Source organism: Artemia franciscana, chromosome 14, assembly GCF_032884065.1.
Source record: "Artemia franciscana chromosome 14, ASM3288406v1, whole genome shotgun sequence".
Lineage (NCBI taxonomy): Eukaryota > Metazoa > Arthropoda > Branchiopoda > Anostraca > Artemiidae > Artemia > Artemia franciscana.
In genome coordinates, this window is record NC_088876.1 from 40,158,239 (window position 1) to 40,178,554 (window position 20,316).

The 20,316-nt window shown below is 35.9% G+C and overlaps 1 protein-coding gene across 1 annotated transcript in view; it reads right to left on the reverse strand.

Moving 5' to 3' along the window:
• Positions 1–2,894: 2,894 nt before the first annotated feature.
• LOC136035707 (UBX domain-containing protein 6-like) overlaps positions 2,895–20,316 on the reverse strand; it is a 70,097-nt gene continuing 52,675 nt past the window's right edge. Inside the window, exons 6-8 of the mRNA XM_065717655.1 lie at positions 17,595–17,752; positions 10,037–10,166; positions 2,895–4,034 (exon numbers count right to left, since the gene is read on the reverse strand). Of these exons, the coding sequence (XP_065573727.1) occupies positions 3,789–4,034; positions 10,037–10,166; positions 17,595–17,752 (534 nt within the window). The 3' untranslated portion in view covers positions 2,895–3,788. The remainder of the gene's footprint in view (positions 4,035–10,036; positions 10,167–17,594; positions 17,753–20,316) is intronic.

Sequence of the window (20,316 nt, forward strand, 5' to 3'; positions counted from 1 at the left end):
AGGACAAGGGTCTCAAAATAATTACAAACAACAATATGTGGAGATGGATAGAACATTTTAAGAATGTGCCAAATCGTGACATAACAGCGGGAAATTATACAGATAATAATGGGTTACTTAAGGGTAGTTCCTTCTACGCTACGAGGCACGCAGGGCAGGAACAGTAGCTCGCCTTAACGACCTGTACTCAACTTTGGACTAGAGCTTCCCTATTGAAGTACTCGCCAACTTTGCTTTCCTATCCAACAGGCTACTGAGGATTATTTCGGGTCCTTATGACTTGTGGAAACCATGGGATATCCAGCAACATACGTCGTGAGTGATCCTCCCATCCCTCATTCGTACCCCGTGTCCCCTAAACACCAATTACGAATTTCTAGTGTCATCGATAATGGGATTAGGATTTACAGATTATAGTGATAATATTTCTGATAACTTAGAAGTGAAAGAAGAACCATTTAGTAAGGAAGAGTTGCAGATTGTATTAAAGGATTACAAATTACATGTCTGAAGCTCGGGATAACATGATAAATGGTTTTATGCAATAGTATAGTTATCAATTAATGGATAAAATATTGAAATACCAATTTTTGATAAAGGAAAAGCCCATAGGTTTTTACGGAAGTTTTAAATAAACCCCCCTTTTTAAAAAAAGTGACAAGAATGGGTAAAGTAATTATCGAGGCATTGGGTAGAATAGGAAAGAGGCATTGGGTAGTAGTGAATTTCTTAACTCACTGCTTCCTATTGGACAAAGATGATGTACATCTAATTTTGAGAGAAGAATTGTTCGGTTTTAGGAAAGGGAGAGAGGATACTTTGACCGAATTTTAAGCTTAGATTAATAATGGATAAGCCATCAGAGACCCTTTCGTCTCGAGTTTTATAGGGTATTGATTCAACAAACGAGAGACCTAGCCTTGTGTAGTATATCATATAAGTATGTTAAAATGATTATTCTCATGCGTGAGAACAGTATTGTTGTAGTTGTGGTAGGAAGCGACGTTAGCAACTAGTTTGAAGTGGATTGCAGTGTGGTGCCTTACCCCCGCTTATGAACATTATTTTGATACTCTGTGCTTAGGAGCACATATGAGCGAACATGGTATAAAATGAGAAGACAAAACTTCGATTATGTAGATAAGTCGACTGTCCTTTACGACAAGTCGTTAAATTGAATTTATTTTGGAGGTTTCGAGAGTTAGGGGTGCAAGGTTACATTGGCAAAGTAATTTTACAGAGCCTAAGTCGCTTAGATTAGGAGCAAACAAGGTATAGAGGTTATGTCAGGTAACGACGATACCTAGTGAGTGGAACTTGACTTAGCCAGTTAGCAAGGAATGAAGGAAAGGAGAAAAAATAAAGATATGAAAAGCAGGACAGTTAAGGCACAATGTGCTTTTTCCCAGTTGAGGACAAAGATGTTTTCCAATTGGGCCACAACAAGTCAAGCTTCTTGGGCCAAATAACAGTTTTACGTTTGTAGTAGTGTATCAACATGAATAAAATGAATAAAAATGGAAGAGTAATAATAAAACAAGAAGAGAAAAGAGAAGAGGAAAGAGGAAGATTGAATAAAAACTAGATGAGGAGGCGTCACTGTAGTCACAGCGGCCAATTATGACCCTGAAACATGGAGGCTTTGAAAGGTTGAAGAAGATATACGAGGTGTTCTCAAGAGGAATCGCCTAAGGATAATTCTAAATTCTATTTGTATGACGTTACATTATAACGCTATTCGATCCCACTTTTTAGGGTTATTAAGAAGGTCCAAGACACTTTGGAAATGATAGGTTTTCCGAGTAATACTTTTTGGCCAATTCATCGAGTATAAAGTGAAAAGCATGACGCCCTTGAATGGCAAGACAGAAGGCATAAGAAAGGATTCAAAATTATATAGGAAATTCAAAAGATGAACTAAAGAATGAAGCTTTGAAATGACAGGGGGCGGAAGTTTGTGCAGCTGCGTTGACTTCAGGTGGCTCAGTGCTGCGACGAGTCGTGAGCAGTAGCGGCAGTAGTTGCAGATCTGGCCTCATCAAAAAGTAACGCAGACTTCATATGGAGTCTATTCTCATTGTCTTCTTCCTCAGTGTAGGCACAAAGCCAACGCTTTCTAGACTTTATTTCCTGAGGAATTCCAAATTACTTTCCAGGGAAACAGGAACAAAATTTATTTTAAGATTCAAAATTTCCGACCGAGGGAGAAATTCAGATCTTGAATTTTCATTACATAAGTATGAAAGAAAGACATATTCTATAACAAATATATTATCATATAACACAAAAAAAAGTATTTGACTAACAGTTCATTTTGAAAAAAATGGAAACATTAAATTTTACTAGGCCAAAAACACAATGAGACACATGGACTAGCATAAAATTTATTCACAAGTTTTAGAATAGCGCAAAAAAAGCACAGGACACTCCCTCGAACGTAAACTCCTCTTATTTTGAAGAACATGTTGTACATAAAGTTCTTTTACAGTTAATTTATCAATTTGGTTGTTATTGAAAAAACTGCTTGCAAAATATTTTACAATAATTTACTGCATCTTCAATAATTCTACCGACAGTATTTCGAAAACTACCTGCATAACATATTGGTTTGATTTTAAAGGGACTCTACAGACAGCCTATACAAGTGCATCCCAAGAGGAGAAGGGCTTTGTCCTCCATAAGACCCTCCCACCCGAAATCCTAAATTTTCCCAAATTACTATGCACTTTTCAAATATCCTTTTTTTGTTCTTGAGCCCCCCCTATCACAGAACTCCTTTTTACGTACCTGACTTTGTATATTCTGCTGCTGCCCTAACATTGCTCATCCATATTTTCAGACTAGGAAAGGAATTCATAACTTGAGATTATATATACGAAGAATAAAACAAAATATCCTTTCTGACTTATATATTTTCATAAGCAACACAAAAAAGCCGTACTTCCTATTAACAGTAGATTGTGGAGAACACTGAAACGTAAAATGCTATCAAGCAAGGCTGCATCCAGGGGGAGTTAGGGGGCTTGAACCCCCTCCCAAAAATGTTTGTCGGACTCGTAAAAACGTAACAAAATGCATATAAACAAATTTCGATGCGTTTTTATCCTGGATACGACTCTGCTATCAAGACACAAGAAACGTAATACAACGAAATTCTTTACATATAAGACTCGAACTGTGGACAGAATATTTTCAAAATCGCAATTATATTTTCCGTAGGCTATTATAAGATTTTATATTTCCTGTAGAGAATAATAAGATGTCAACCCGTAGTCTACATAAACGTGATAATTCGCTGTTCTTTCGCTACTAAGATTCATCAATATAAGGTGTTCTACCTACAACGAAAAGACGCATGGAGATCGATGATATAACCGTTATATAACGTCTATTGCATTCTATGTTTTTGGATACAATAAACTAGATCTTCATTCGTAACGTTTTTAACTGTATCGAGTCCCCTAAGATATTTTAGAGCACTCTTTTATTAAACAAATTATACTTTTATAATTTTTAAAATTTAATTCTAACATTTTATACAAATTATCTTTTATTAAACAAATTTTATTAAACAGCCTGAACCAAATTATCGGTTTTATTTTTCAGAGCCTAATTTTAAATTTATCTTTACTTCATTGTTCAAAATTTTATTTTTGTAATTCTATGTATATTTCATTGAAATAAGCTAACTACTAAATAAAAGCTGTCCATACGTAAGAATTCAGTTTTTTTTCTAACCCACTGCAAACCTCCTTACTGAGAAATAATGAACAGAGTTAATAAATAATTTAAACATTTTCCAATAACGCTAAAATAGTCTCTTTCAAAAAACTTGTTTCAGATTCAGCACAAGGTTGGTCCCAATTGAAGTGGAGAGTCACACTAGGAATGAGTTCAAGATCGAGGAGACTCACATCTTGGTCCACTAACTTCTTTCCTGAGAACGAGAGGACAAAAGGTCTCAAGGGCTCTTCCAAAGCTTCCTGAATGAACGAAGTGACGTCCCTCAGTTTCTCATTAACTTTGAAGGTGCCCTAAAAACCGAATCAAATTAACTGATGGAATACACAGCAAAAAGCACGGTTAGAGGGGGAGGAGACTAAACTAACTAATTACAATACACAGCAAAAGCACAGTTAGCGGAGAGGAGACTAATACTAACTAATCACAATACACAGCAAAAGCACGGTTAGAGGGGAGGAGACTAAACTAACTAATCACAATACACAGCAAAAGCACAGTTAGAGGGGAGGAGACTAAAACTAACTAATCACAATACACAGCAAAAGCACGGTTATAGGGGAGGAGACTAAAACTAACTAATCACAATAAACAGCAAAAGCACGGTTAGAGGGAAGGAGACTAAACTAACTAATCACAATATACAGCAAAAGCACAGTTAGAGGGGAGGAGACTAAAACTAACTAATCACAATACAGAGCAAAAGCACGGTTAGAGGGGAGGAGACTAAACTAACTAATCACAATACACAGCAAAAGCACAGTTAGAGGGGGAGGAGACTAAAACTAACTAATCACAATACACAGCAAAAGCACGGTTAGAGGGGAGAGACTAAACTAACTAATCACAATACATAGCAAAAAGCACGGTTAGAGGGGGAGGAGACTAAAACTAACTAATCACAATACACAGCAAAAGCACAGTCAGAGGGGAGAGACTAAACTAACTAATCACAATACACAGCAAAAGCACGGTTAGAGGAGAGGAGACTAAACTAACTAATCACAATACACAGCAAAAAGCACGGTTAGAGGGGGAGGAGACTAAAACTAACTAATCACAATACACAGCAAAAGCACGGTTAGAGGGGAGGAGACTAAACTAACTGATCACAATACACAGCAAAAGCACAGTTAGAGGGGAGGAGACTAAAATTAACTGAATGCAACAAATAGCAAAAGCAGAGTGAGAGGGGGAAGAGACTAAAAATAACTAATCGCAGTATATAGCAAAACTACGGTTAGAGGGGGAGGAGACTAGAATTTAGAAACAGGTTTTCCAGAAAAGAATATTATGTTCTTTTAACCTTAGAAATCGCACACTTTTTTTTATTTTTTGCTTTCTTGAAGAGGGGAGGATGGGGGAATGGGTCAAAGTACACTTCATAGAAGGGTCGTGCTCCACGGCCCCACAAGCATTTCACTGAACACAGTGAAAAGGCAAATGATAGGGACTAACTTCGGAAGCATTTGCTAAATATTGTAGTTAAATACACAAAGCCCTGTATAGGATATTCTTTTTAATACAAATTTTCAACCTAACTATGGAAGAAACCCATACCTGAAGAAACCATAAGTTTGAATAGAAGAAGGTAAATTTGTCATATATTTATATATACAGACTGCACTTATTTATATATGAATAATTATATATACTTATTCATATACACATATCAAACAGTTCGTGGTAACGAACTGTAGTAAGGAGCGACCCGGCTCAATAGTAACCAAAACTCTAAAAAATGGAATTTTGATACCAATAGCTACATCAAAAGAATCGCATTTTAATGCTGATTTTAAATATATAAGTTTCTTCTAGTTTAGTCTTACCCATCAAAAGCTACGAGAATGAGAAAAGTTGCCTTATTTTAGAAAATAGGGGGAAACAACCCCTAAAAGTCGTAGCTTCTTAACGAAAATCACAATATCAGGTTCAGAGTATCAGAGAACCCTATTGTAGAAGTTTCAAGCTCCTATCTACAAAAATGTGGAATTTTGTATTTTTTGCCAGAAGGAAGATCACGGATGCGTGTTTATTTGTTTGTTTGTTTTTTTTTCCCAGGGGTAATCGTATCGAAGGGACTGCTTCCTCATCAACGCCCCGCTTTTTATGCTAAAGTTGTTTACTGTTTTAAAACCCAGAGTTAAGAGAAAGAGTCAAACATTAGCGTAAAGAGCGGGGCGTTGATGAGGAAGCAGCCCCTTTCACATACGAAGTAATTTCTGTTCGTTTTAATTTTTAATGTCGCTCCGTACTTTCCGCTAAAAAACTTATTTTTTTATTTAATTTATATATAAAACGATATAATTATATATACTTATTACGCGACGAAAATATAAATCTGACAATTCAGGACTGAGACTTTAATGTTAAATAGGAAATAGAGAATGCAGAAATGTTATATATTTCATATGTTTTATATATTATATTATATATTGTATATATAATGTTATATATTTCCTTTAAGGTTTATGTTCCTCTAAAAAACAAGCGATTTTGCGACAAGCTTGTAGCTGTGATGCTCCGAAAGGTCAGGATGATTACATCCTTGGCTCTCAATAGGCCCATATTTACCGATAGGCTTACTAGGCCCGGGCCTAGGGGCCCACAAAACTAGGGGACAATAAATTATCATTGAGGATTCTTTTCTTAGCAAAAACTGTATTGGTGCGATTTATCGTCAAATTGCCAAGCGCACTAAGCCATCGCGCTGCCTATTCATAGAAAAGTGATTTTAAAACAACGCAGGAATTCTGCGGCCACTTGTAAACTGTCAGATTTCTCCCAAGAGTGGCAGCTGAGAGTTCAGTTTCACCTCACTTTTTTATTACTTTTGGCTCATCAGTTGCTTTCAGTTCAGTGCTTCCAGTACTCCAAGATTCTTGGGGATTTCCCCGAAATCTCGCTTTCCCTAGTTCAAAGACTTTGAATAGTGGATATTCTATACTCTCTAATGAGAACCATATTTGAATTTTTTTTTACTAAACCCATAACATGGGCTTTGAAGCTATTGACAATTAGGGAAAAGTATATACTCTGGGCTGATTAAAAAAAAAATTGAAGTCATTTTGAACTCTCCCCCCCCAAAAAAAAAATTCCTAATGTAACACATTTTTTTAATATAACTTTGCGACTGATAACTTAGAATTAATTTAATAAGTAGGATTTACGTTTACTTAATGAGAATTATAAGGCCTTGATCCAAAGAAAATCTCCTCTTCGAAATTATCCTAGTGTCATCACAAAGAGACCTATCAAGATCCCCAGAGCAGAAGCATTCAGTAAAATACACACTAAAACACTGAAACTTTTGGATATCCTTGTAAAAAAAACGTACACTATCGCTTAAACCACCTTTAAAACACCATTAACTTCTACACATCTGGAAACTCTTGAGCACAGATTTTAAACCTCCATCTATTGAATAGGAAATTTTGCATTTTTCTCGAAAGGATGGGCTGAGATACATACTTATTTCTTATTATTTTTCAAATTTATTATAGCCGGAGATGACTAGAGAGAATTTGTAAATTGTATATTGAACCGTGAATTGTGGATATTCTATGTTCTCTAATGAGAACCAAATTCAAATTTCTTCACTAAACCTTTTCTAAGGCTATTATGAAAGAAAGATTGAAATGGCTAGGCCACGTTCTTCAGATGAAGGATGACACTGCCGATAATTGTCCTTTCTGGCCAATCAACTGGGGCTACACGGAAAGCAGGTCGTCCTCGTCTAGGGTGGGAGGAAAATGTCATAAATAAAGATTTAAAGGAAATGGGAACTTCCTGGGATGGTGTAAAGAGGAGGGCCTTGAATAGATTAGGTTGGAGGAGGAGCGTGCGTAGCTGTACTGGCCTCAGGTGGCTTGGTGCTACAGTGAGTTATTAGTAGTAGCAGTAGTAATATACTGAACCAAATAAGATTCCTTTTACATACTAATCTAGAAAGAATTGCAAGCAAGCTCTGTCACTAGAAGATATGGATGAAGCTTACTTGTTCTATGCATAATTTAGCTGGCTGGGGAAGTGAAATCGATGCAGAAATGAACCAAAAATTCGTCCCCATCTTTATCCACGTAAATTGCAGCTACAGAAGCAAAACTGATCCCATGCAAAATAAAACCGAATATTCACCCCCTCCTTCTTTGTCATTGCGAAACCAAACTGTTGAAGCAAAATCCTGGTTGGCAAAAATCCCCCCTCCCCAAAAAAAAACAAGCAAACCAAATTTCACCCAGTTTGCGTTTTATGAAACCCAACTGTCCAAGGAGAACTCAGATCTGATAAAGAAGCAAGCCAAATATTCACTCCATTTTCGTAACCATATGACGAAAAACCCAGGTGCAGATCAGGAGCAGAATGTGACCCCAGTCAGTACACAGCTAAAATCTAAAATTTGCAAATTCCCGTCAAGTAATTTAGATTGGAAAAATGTGGTAAATTCAAATAAAATCGATGACTCTTCGTCAACAAGTAGCCCAATTAGTCCTGCTGCTTGGTGCAAATATTACGACCAGATTTTCCACACTATAAACCATTTTGTTCATGCTACTTTTATGAGCTTTCTTATTTCTGCGCTTCCCATATCACTACGCCAGAACCAGATCCTCCCAGTTAATTTAGTTTCGGTGGCACAAGCTATAAAGAAGCTTAAGTCTAGCTCTATTGATTGTGATGGTACAAGTGCCAAACACCTAAGTGTTGATTGTCCAGCTCTAGTCCATCATTTACAACTTCTGTTTCAAATGTGCTTATGCAACTCGGTTGTGCCTAAAAGTTTTTTGTGCGGAACAGTTACTTCGATCCTGAAAAGAGGAAAGATTCCGACTGAGTGTGCATCTTACAGGCCAATAACGGTTTCCTGCAATATAAGCAAAATTTTTGAGTATCTTCTCCTCCCATCAGTTAATTCTTCGGCATATTTTGGTGAAAATCAGATTGGGTTTTCAGCTGGGGTAGGTTGCCAGCAGGCTCATCGAGTTTTGGCTAATGTTCTTACTGAGGCTACTAAAAAGGGATTCGAGTTACATTTATGTGCTTTGGATCTCTCCAAAGCCTTTGATACTGTTACGCATTCCCAAACTATCTTTTCCCTTTTTAGTCACGGTATCAACATATCGGTAATTTTTCTTCTTAGATATTGGTATTCAGATTCCTTTTTGCGGATTAAAACGAATATGAGGGTTTCAGATAGTAAAATTCCAATACGACGTGGGGTCCAGCAAGGTGCTGTCCTCTCCCCCTCTATTTTCAAACTTTGTATATCATCTGTCCTTTCCTCTATCCCACCTACTTGCATCCTTAATTCTGTAAATATTTCTTATCTTGCCTATGCGGATGATATTCTTTTGATCAGTAGGACTAAAAAAGGGCTCTCTTTGTCTGTTTCAACAGAGCATCTAAACTTCATGCGGTTGGACTTTCTCTTAATCTTTCAAAGTGTGAATATCTTTCATTTAATAGTAATATCACTACTCCTCTAATCTGTGGATCTTTTTCTGTCCTGTCGGTTTCTTCATTTCGGTGGCTGGGAATTAACGTTAGTAAAACACTAAAATCCTTACAGACTCTTGCTGTTGCTGGTTGCAAGAAGAAAATTCAATTAAGTTACTCTAAGATTGTTGCTAACCGAGGTAGATACAATAGAAAGTCTCTTACTAAATTATACTTGGTTTTTACAGATCATTCGGTTTTGTTTCTTTCTGGTATTTACCCTATTTTTCACAAAAAAGATATCAGTTCAATTCGTTCTTATTATTTCCGGTTTTCCGGTTTTCTATTGTATCTGCCTCCATGGTATAGGAATAGGAGCCTCATATCTGTTTATAGTTTCCCGGATATTGGGTCAAAGCTCACGGAGCTTGCTGGCAAAATACCCCAGTCTACTTATAAGTATCTGCCCGCCCACAGAGGCCTTACTCGTTTGCTTTAGTTTCTTGTTTTTTCTATTTTGTGCAGTGTTTGTTTTGTTTCTTTTATTAATACTCCGCTTTGATTTTTTGTAGCGGGTCAAAAATAAATTAGTATTATTATAGCTTAACTGATGTGACAAAAAAACCTACTATTAAAATAAAAGACGCACAGAAAACGCTTATAAGTTATACAAATAAATGATATATCTACCAACTTTCGTCGTCCTAGCTTATCTGGAAGTGCCCGAGCTATCAAAACGAGGACCGACGGACAGAAATTGCGATCGCTATATGTTACTTGGGAAATGCCAAGTACCATAAAAAAAAGACACAGAAAAAGTTTATATGTTATACAAATAAATGATTAGGAGGAAAATTACCTGCAAAATAATTTCATCAGGGAAACGGATGCGAATAAGTGTATATCGATATTTTCGCTTTTCCCTCTGGGCTTCTCTTTCCCTCATTGCTTTCGTCCTTAGCATTAGTTCTTGCTCCACTACATGTTTCCTACGGTAATAAATGTTTATTTTTAAGGTAATTTACGCTGAGCTGAGAAGATAAATACATAGAATGAGCTGTCTGCCTTCAGACAATAAACAATGTAACTTTTTTTGTAGGTCCCAACTTTCTTCTAAGTAGGGTCCTCAAATGATCTGTATTTTCAACTTACCTTTCACTTTTACTATTATCATTCAATACATGTTAGTAGTTAGGCATTAGATTGCTACCCATGAACATTTCCAAATAGCAAAGTTGGTGAGAATTAACTCGGTTGAATACATTCCGTCGTTTAAATGAGAAAATATCCTTTGAGAAGTTCAGACCGTGCTCTGTCATTATTTTATTCTCCTCGGAGGAATAAGGTATGCCTGAACAGGACACACACACAGGAGGGGGACCTCAGACTTCCTCTGAAATCCAAAATTTTTTCAAGATTTGCAAAGATTTTTAATTCAAATCACCATTTTCTTTAGTTTCCCATCCCCCCCCAAAAAAAATCAGGCAACTCAAACTTAAAAATTGAAAAATTTTGACCAAAATATTCCCCACCCTCTTAAAAAAATCCAAATCCCCTACCCCTATGTCTCATATTTATGCTACAATGCTTCATCTAAACTCAATACCGACATAGTTGAGGGATATCGCTTAAAAATTCTACTTTCAAGGTTCAAAATATCCAGATTTACACATTCGCAAAAAACAAAAACAAACAGGTAACACTATAAAGTTTGTTGATTGGTATAATTAAAGGCAAAACCAACAATGTCTTTTTTTCTTGTTTCTCCCGTTGTTTCTTTTATGGAATAATTCGATATGGATTCGGAACTTTCGGAATTACAGCAAAAAAAAAAAAAAAAAAAACAATGACTACGCACATTTTTATAGTGAAAATTAATAGTGAAACAAAATGAGGCCAAAAATGGTGGAGCTTCAACCCTTTCCCCTAAATGTTTCTGAATGTATTGGCTGATAAAACGTAGAAAAACATTGAGACAAAAACATGGATAATAAGATTTTTAGACGGCCAATTAAGCCGGGACCTTAGTGAATCGCTTTCATCAACTTTAGCGTCAAAGATTATGGATGGTTAAAAGTAATCTAATTGTATAGGTAACCAGAAATCTTTTCCTTAAAGAAAAATAAAATCGATTCTCAAAGCTGGCTAAGAAGAGACCGCCTGTTTTAGCTATGGCCCAGTTATAAAATCAATAAATTAGTACAAATTATCAAGAAAATCGCGTCATCAAAAAAAAAAAAAAAAAAAACACACGGAGAAAATCTTTTTGACAATGGAAAACATCAGAGAAAATGCTAAGAATAATCAAGCAAATCTAATAGGAAAAAGACGAGAACAAAGCATAGCACAAAGTGGAGAAAACGGTTGAATTATAAATATGTTCGACTTTTAATGGCAAGTTTTTTTTCAGCACCAGGAGTAAACCAACAATTTCTTTCTTATGCTTAAATCACAACATAGCACCACCTTCTAACAAAAAAAAAAACAGCAAAAAAAGTCATGATTTATGAGCGTCATATATTTCCCGTATATGACGTCACACTTGCACTATAGATATGGGAAACTAAAGTAACAAGAAGCTGGTCTGGATGGCTTCCTTGGTAGTTCAGTCAAACAGTTCGTGGTAACGAACTGTAAGTAAGGAGTGTCTCGGTCAAATAGTAACCATAACTATAACAGACTTTAAATACTTGATAGATATATATGAAAAGAGATACATAAAAAGAGCTGGCTTTTTATGCTAATTTCAAATATTTAAAATTTATTAAGTTTAAAGTTACAAAATAGCCAAGCAAATCTGGGTAACATTAAAAGGAATTATTCGAATATAAACCCTAGGTGATTTCCATTATTTTGATGATAGGTTACATACAGTCTGGGCTTCCAAGGGCTCCATGCCCTTCGCCAATGTGTAAAAGAAAGAATGGCAAATTCATACTCATAATATACAGTCTATAGATAAGAACTTTTACCCGGCTAACATTTTTGACTTTTTAACATTATTGAAATTATTCGCCCAGGAAATCAAATTGTCTGAATATAAATAAGTCACAAATTATTACGAGTGTTGAGAACTGTCACGAACAAGGTGGACTTACGAAGGAGTGACATAAGGATATCTCTTAATATAACGTTTTTAGTATCTATTGTAAAGCATTTCAAAGTCTTCGGTTTCCAACAAAGACCTTGGATTACTGAACACTTGATGGTGACAAAATTACCCTAAGAAACCCATAGCTGCTGCTGATTTACTATAGGCAGAAATATTTGGTCTTCCTACTTTGAGCTGAGTCAGCGAGTTTTGTTGAGAATTGCGTCGTGCAGGCTTATGTTCCTCGCGCACATTTTTGATATGCTGATTTCTGCAGTGTTGTGGCTTTAGTTGATATGTTGTTTATATATTTTGATATATTATATGTATCATATATATATTATATGTATTTTATATATTATATAACATATGTACATATAAACATATGTTTATATGTTGTAGATATATGTTGTTTTTGATATGTTGATATGTTGTTGTCGCACATTTTTGATATGTTGATTTCTGCAGTGTCGTGGCTTTAGTTTTCCAACGTAAGAAAAACAATTTGTGATCATTGATAGCTGAGATCGAGTTTAATCCACCTTTAGAATAACACTTTCGAAATTTGCTATACGTCCTTTTAAATTCAAAAATGCGTCAAAAACCTTCCTTTGTCATTTTTAAAAAAATGAGTCGAAAAAAGGAAATTTTCCTATTTTTAAGCAAGTTTAGATCCCTCCCAAAGTAGAACTTGAATTGACATCATAATTCTCGCTCGGTGAATGAACAGATCTGAAACAAGAGATTTTAATGATTCAAGTACCTTGTCCTTTCATTGAGAGCTACAACTGTAGGCTTGTCACAAATCCTACATTTCAGAGGGAAGATAAGCCATAAACAGTACCTATCCACAGTATAGCCACAACTACCCACATAAATTACCAAAAAGAAACCAAAAGTTCGAATTTTGTTCCAATTCTTTAAGAATGAAACAAGAATTACGAAGGGTTTAACTAAAATAAATAGCTCTTTTGAAACTATTAAATAAAAAAGTTTTTTAAAATGAAATTAAGAAGCAACATTAAAACTTAAAACGAACAGAAATTACTCCGTATATGAAAGCGGCTTTTCCTCCTCAACGCCCCGCTCTTTACGCTAAAGTTTGACTCTTTCTCTTGACTCTATCTTCATATATGGAGTTATTTCTGTTCGTTTTAAGTTTTAATGTTACTCCTTTCTTTCATTTAAAAAAACTTTCGTTTTTTTTTTAATTTAATTTCTGGACGTTTTTGAATTAATGCATGTTTTGATCTTGGCTCTCCGCACATAAATAATTAAAACGAAATTTACATATTAATTAATTGCAATTAATCGGAAGATTTTGAGAAAAAAGGAGCGAGGGAGGAGGCCTAGTTGCCCTCCAATTTTTTGATTACTTTAAAAAGCAACTAGAACTTTCAATTTTTTACAAACGCTTTCATTGGTAAAAAATATACGTAACTTACGAATTAATTTACGTAACGAACTTCTATATTCGTATGTTTTTATTGCGTGTATGAGGGGGTTCAACCCTCGTCGATACCTCGCTCTTTACCCTAAAGTTTAAATTTTGTCAAAATTCCTTAGGAATGAGCTCTAAATCACAAAAGTCGTAGAATAAATAGTTGAAATTACTAAAAATACTATAGCGTAAAGAGTGAGGTTTAACGAGGAGGTAAATCCCTCATATGCGTAATAATTTAATTCGTTTTAAGTTTTAATGCTGCTCCTTACTTTCAGTAGAAAAAACTTTTCATATTTATTTTTTCATTGTTTTTTCAAATAATGCTAGAAAATCCTGCGCCCCCTTCATTTAAATTCTCTTCCCCCATGACAAGTTTCTCCATGGAAATATCCTCCCACTTTACCTCCCCCCTAAACAAAAAAATACCCCTGAAAACGTCTATACACTTCCCAGTAACCATTACTATATGTAGACACAGGTAAAAGTTTGCAACTGGCAGCCCCTCCCACGGGGACTGCGGGGGAGTAAGTCGTCCCTAAAGACATAGTTATTAGGTATTTCGATTATGGTGAATAAAATGGCTATCTCAGAATTTTGATCCGGTGACTTTTGGGAAAAAATGAGCGTGGGAGGGGGCCTAGGTGCCCTCCAATTTTTTTGGTCACTTAAATAGGGCACTAGAACTTTTAATTTTTGTTAAAATGAGTCCTCTCGCGACATTCTAGGACCACTCAGTCGGTACGATCACCCCTGGAAAAGAAAACAATAAAAAAAAAACAAATAAACACACATCCGTGATCTGTATTCTGGCAAAAAAATTTTTGTAGATAGGAGCTTGAAACTTCTACAATAAGGTTCTCTGATACGCTGAATCTGACGGTGTGATTTTCGTTAAGATTGTATGACTTTTAGGGGGTGTTTCCCCCTATTTTCTGAAACGAGGCAAATTTTCTCAGGCTCGTGACTTTTGATGGGTATAACTGATCTTGATGAAACTTATATATTTAAAATCAGTATTAAAATGCGATTCTTTTGATGTAACTATTGGTATTCCATTTTTTAGAGTTTCGGTTACTATTGAGCCGGGTCGCTCCTTACTACAGTTCGTTACCACGAACTGTTTGACTAAAAAAACTTTAGTGTAAAGAGCGAGGCATAGACAAGGGTGCGAACTCTCTCATGTACGGAATAATTTCTGTTCGTTTTAAGTTTTAATGTTGCAACTTACTTTCAATTGAAAAAACTTGTTTTTTTTATTTGATTTCTGATCGTTTTTTAAACAGTGCTTAAAAATCCCGCACCCCCGTCATGGAAAATTCCCTTACCCAATGAAAAATACCTCAATGGAAAGATCCTTCCACGTAACTTTTTCTCCCTGACACCCCCCACCAGAAAAAATCCCCCTGAAAACGTCTGTATACTTTTCAATAACCAATACTACGTGTAAACAATGGGTAAAGTTCACGGCTTACAGCCCTTCCCCGGGGGCTTTGAGGGATTAAGTTATCCTAAAAGATATATTTATAAGTTTTTTTTACTATGCTGAACAAAATGGCTATCTCAGAATTTTGATCCGGTGACTTTTGGGAAAAAATGAGCGTGGGAGGGGGCCTAGGTGCCCTCCAATTTTTTTGGTCACTTAAATAGGGCACTAGAACTTTTAATTTTTGTTAAAATGAGTCCTCTCGCGACATTCTAGGACCACTCAGTCGATACGACCACCCCTGGAAAAGAAAACAAACAAAAAAAAAACAAATAGACACGCATCCGTGATCTGTCTTCTGGCAAAAAAATTTTTGTAGATAGGAGCTTGAAACTTCTACAATAAGGTTCTCTGATACGCTGAATCTGACGGTGTGATTTTCGTTAAGATTGTATGACTTTTAGAGGGTGTTTCCCCCTATTTTCTAAAATGAGGCAAATTTTCTCAGGCTCGTGACTTTTGATGGGTATAACTGATCTTGATGAAACTTATATATTTAAAATCAGTATTAAAATGCGATTCTTTTGATGTAACTATTGGTATTCCATTTTTTAGAGTTTCGGTTACTATCGGTTATTCTTTTAGTCCCATCTCTCATAGCCTGCGCTAGCTGTATCTCGACCATGTCCTTCTTTTCAATGCTTTTTTAAGCCGGTAAAGAGCTTCCTTCAGTAACTCGTCTGTGGCCTGTTCCTTGAAACCATTTCTTTTTTTCTTTGAGAGAATTTTTCAAGAGTCTCTATTGTCTGTCTTTTCAAAGAGTTTTTAGCGAGCTGCTGCTCTCTCAGCCTTTCTTTTGCTTCCAAATTCTACCGCTCTTTCTCAGTTTTTTCTTTCAAGGCTTTTTCCTGCTGTAGGTACAAACCATAACTCTCACGTCACTCGTACGTCACTCTCACGACGTTTATTTCAATGTCATAGAAAGACAAAAATTTCGTTACTGACAGCTGAATTGAAAGCTGGAATCCGCTTTCCAAATGGAATACATCTGGAATGTAGGTACAACATTTTGCGCACGTCCTCCAAATCTGCCCAACTCTATCACTTACAGTTATGCATTCAAAGTTCACTCATTCATCGAAGCGCTTTCTTTGCTGAGAACTCACCCAGAAAGGGAAAACCTTGCTCAATGCTGGCGGACCAAAATGAAATGGTCAAAGCGTTTTTTACGGCTTCAGACAAGTTTTGACAATTTCCTCCCTGGATCACGCTGTTCCACTTGTCGTCAATCCTTCCTGGCTCCGATGGAAGTCTTGATAACTGGACTAGCTTAAATGCGTCAACTAACATGTCTCTTTGAGTTGCGACGGGTAACTTCCTGTTAACATATGATAAACTGTGAGCAGAAACTGGCTTTGAACTTCATTGGGATACAGAAAAATTTAACACTCTCACTAACTGATTTCTGCCAACTTCATCAAGGGTCATCTTCCGGATATAGGGTCCAAGAGCTTCAGTTAAAAAATAAGCAAACTTGGTTTGCTTGAAAGAAAAGTATTTGATCACTGTATACTGGAACATTTTTCCATATATATCTGTTATCTCGTCCGCAGATTTTCCAGAAACGACTCAATCATCTTCAGAGCCCATGTAATTAATATAACCCATATAACAGTAATATATACCCATATAACAGTAGAAAGAGAACAGATCTCCTGGAACAGTTGTACACCACTCTTTCATTTGATGTCCCGTCGCATCTGTCTCTTCCATCCAAATATCCCAAAGTTTGCACTTTCCCATTCTAATTCAAACTAAAACTTCAAAACCTAACTTTAAAAAATGAAAAGAAGTTAGTAGAAAAATATATAGGCTATTACGAGAAACATATTCAAATAAAAAGGGCGCTAGGAAGTAGTCTAATAGTTCAAGAAGTGTATGTAAGCACAAAATCGCAAAAGAAACCTGATTTTAACATCACTTCTTCGTATTTTGTACTTTAAACAATTCTTTATTTTTTTTCCTCTGTCTGGAACAGAGTGACACCCAGAAAAAAGTTTTCTAAGTAATTAACAAAGCCAACCAAATCAAGCCACCTCCTAGCCTATTGCCTCAAGAGACAAAGGGGGTCACTCTTTTTCGCGACTAGTCTGTCTGCTCTGTCCAGACAATAACGCTGTAGCCTATGTAAGCCAAGTTTTGTCTTTCCTAGACAAGCCAAAACGGGTTCGAAGAATCTTAATCAAAACAAAAGTATTGAAAACCCTATACTCATAGGTATTGGGAACCTTCAGGATACACAGCTTTAAAACAAAGCAAGAAAATGCACTTTAGGGACCTTTATCAATTGAAGGGACCAATAGAGACCTTCACTCGATATTAGGAACTTTGTGGCAGCCCTGATATTGCCTGCAGCAGGAGATTGGACGGAGGAATACGAGCAATTATTGGTCAATTACCTCAGTTCTTGCTCTTTTTTCAATTCTTCAGCTGTCAAGTTATAGAATTCATCTGGCAGTTCAGTTTTCCGACGAGCGTCTGCAGGGAAAAGTACTCGTAAGCTCCTGTCTAACTCAGGTCGAATGGCCTCAGCATCATTCAAAGCTTCCCGTAGCATCTAAAACGAAATGACTTTTACAGGGCGCATTATACTGAATTTACTGGGAGTTAATACTAATTATAAATTTATTATTTTAAATTACAGGAACAAAATTACTAATTAGAATATAAAAATTAAAACTATTATATAAATTAAAACAACAGACTGTAACGAATGAAGTTCCAAATTACTTTAGTATTATTTTAAATGTTTATATAATCTTCATAATACAAACATTTTTATTATAAATAAAATTATAATGATAACAATTAAGATTATAAAAAAAACTAAAGAATAACGATTAAGATTATGATAGTAATTATACTAAATTTACTAGTACTAAATTGCTCTTAAACATGAGCAAATTCTAATTATATTTTTTTTTTATAGGATGCAATATTTATACCCTATACATAAAGGGGCATTCATACCCACAAAGAAAATACACATAGTGATTGTGAAATATGGTGTTATGTGAAGTATACAGTATTCACGAGTATTTGGAAACAATAGACTAGGTGCAGGACACTCATCAATCTTTTTTAGGGTCCCAACCCCTCAATGCCTCACGACCCCCATTGTATTAACGAGCAATATGAGCATTATTACTCGTTTTATTTGTGGAGCCTAATTTCAACTTTAATTACTGATTTTTACATAAATCTTCATTTTCATAAGTTTGATTTTGGCATTTGTACGTATATTTCTAGTGAAATATATGATAAATAACGGGTTGTTTATACACTAGAATTTAGTTTTTTCTAACCCACTACGTCCTCTAGTTTGAGAAACAATGGATGAGACTAACAAATAATTTGCACATTTGCCGATAGCACTACAATTTCTTTAAAAACTCGTCTCAGACTCACTGCTAGGACAGACGAATCAAAGTGAAGCGTCATACTAGGAAGAGGTTAAAGGTCAGATACACTTGGGTTAAGATACAAGGTCAAGCAACAAACAAAGGTAGCTTAAACCTGATTGGCAGTAAATGCTATAGGTTTAACTTTTTATGTGTTTGTGAACTGTCTCATTTTCCGCTTAGTGCGCCACCTTTTTTTTTTTTGAGTGAAGACAGTCCATCTGTATACTCCATCATCCCTCACACAACAACAACAATCTATTTTTTGTAGCCTTCACAATTCTATTAAACCTGTTCCCCACATCCCAAAGGTAACAGAGGGGGTTTATTCTCTGAATCATGGAATGCCTCAACAAAACAATTTTTTTTTTTGTATAAAAAATTATTAAGGAGATAGGATCTTTCCTCTCTTGTACGCAGTTTCACTGCGACTCAGTTGGGTACGACCAACAGAACTGAAATTAAATTACTTAAATTATATTTTCTTTTATGTTATATAAATAGAGAATCGCAGAAAACCTTCAAAGTCAGGTAATTTTTGGTATTAACCACTCAATTTATAATATATTAAGTGGGCGTTACTGACGAGGATAGGCTGGGTATAAAATGCCTGAGCTGTTCCGGTGGTGTAAGATGGTTTGGGGCCCTCGCTCCGTCATAAGCTCCAATTTTCGTTCCTATCAGGACGAAGGGACGATGCTTTTTTGGGGGATGTCCTCAAAGTAGCATTAGGGTTGACCTTTCACAAGTTTTCCTAACTAAAACTGTGACTGCTAACAGCACTGCAAGGTGACCTTGAGGAGTGGCCCCCTCGAAGAAATTATGACCCAATAAACGAGACAGCATTGGCAGTGGATTCTTATTAATGGATAATTCTTCTGGGTTTAGTTAGGGTGGAGGAGGAGCTTGCATAGCTATGTTGACCCCGGGCGACTTGCTACTGCAGTGAGTTGCTAGTAGCAGTAGTTACTGAGGAGCCCCCTTAGGCATCTAGGACCATCGGATAATGAACTGCATAAGAAAATTTTTAGACAACAATGGGTGATGTTTTGAGCACTGATGTGGAAGTTTGGTAGTATGAAAAAAGAGAAAAAATATAAATAATGTGTTTAGGACATTTCAAGAGGCTATTAGGCTTAAAGAGAGCTTACCAAATACTGGGTTAGTAGATACAAGATTTCTGGGAGTGTCGAAACTTAGAAAAAGAGCTCATGGGCGAAAAGCTCCACTACAATCTCCACTACAATTTGCACACTCGGGGGTGTTACTGCACCCCCCCCCCCTTTTTAAGAGAAGGTAACCAAAACCGCGTGGAAGAATTTGGTATTAAGAAGTTAATACTAAATGACTGGTTTTCAAAGATCAGTAGATCTATAGCAATTGCAAACGAATATTATCCTTCACCACCCAGCAAGGGTTCTTAAATCGATGCCAACAATTTTAATTTAATTTAAATGAAGTGTTTCGATTTCCACTTGCAATTTCATTTATGTATTAATTATATTCCTCGATTTTGAGGGAAATAAAAAAAATAAATGATAACAGAGTTGAAATTAAACAATAAACTTGGCATTCCCTCGCAAAAGTGAGCCAAAAATTTAGTTTTGCGCATCAATATTCAATAGTTCAAACAAACCAGCAACGTGTGGAAATCCGACTTCTTTATCTGACGTAAACTTAAAGAATGCGATTGACTTACTGAAGTATAGACCAATAGCAC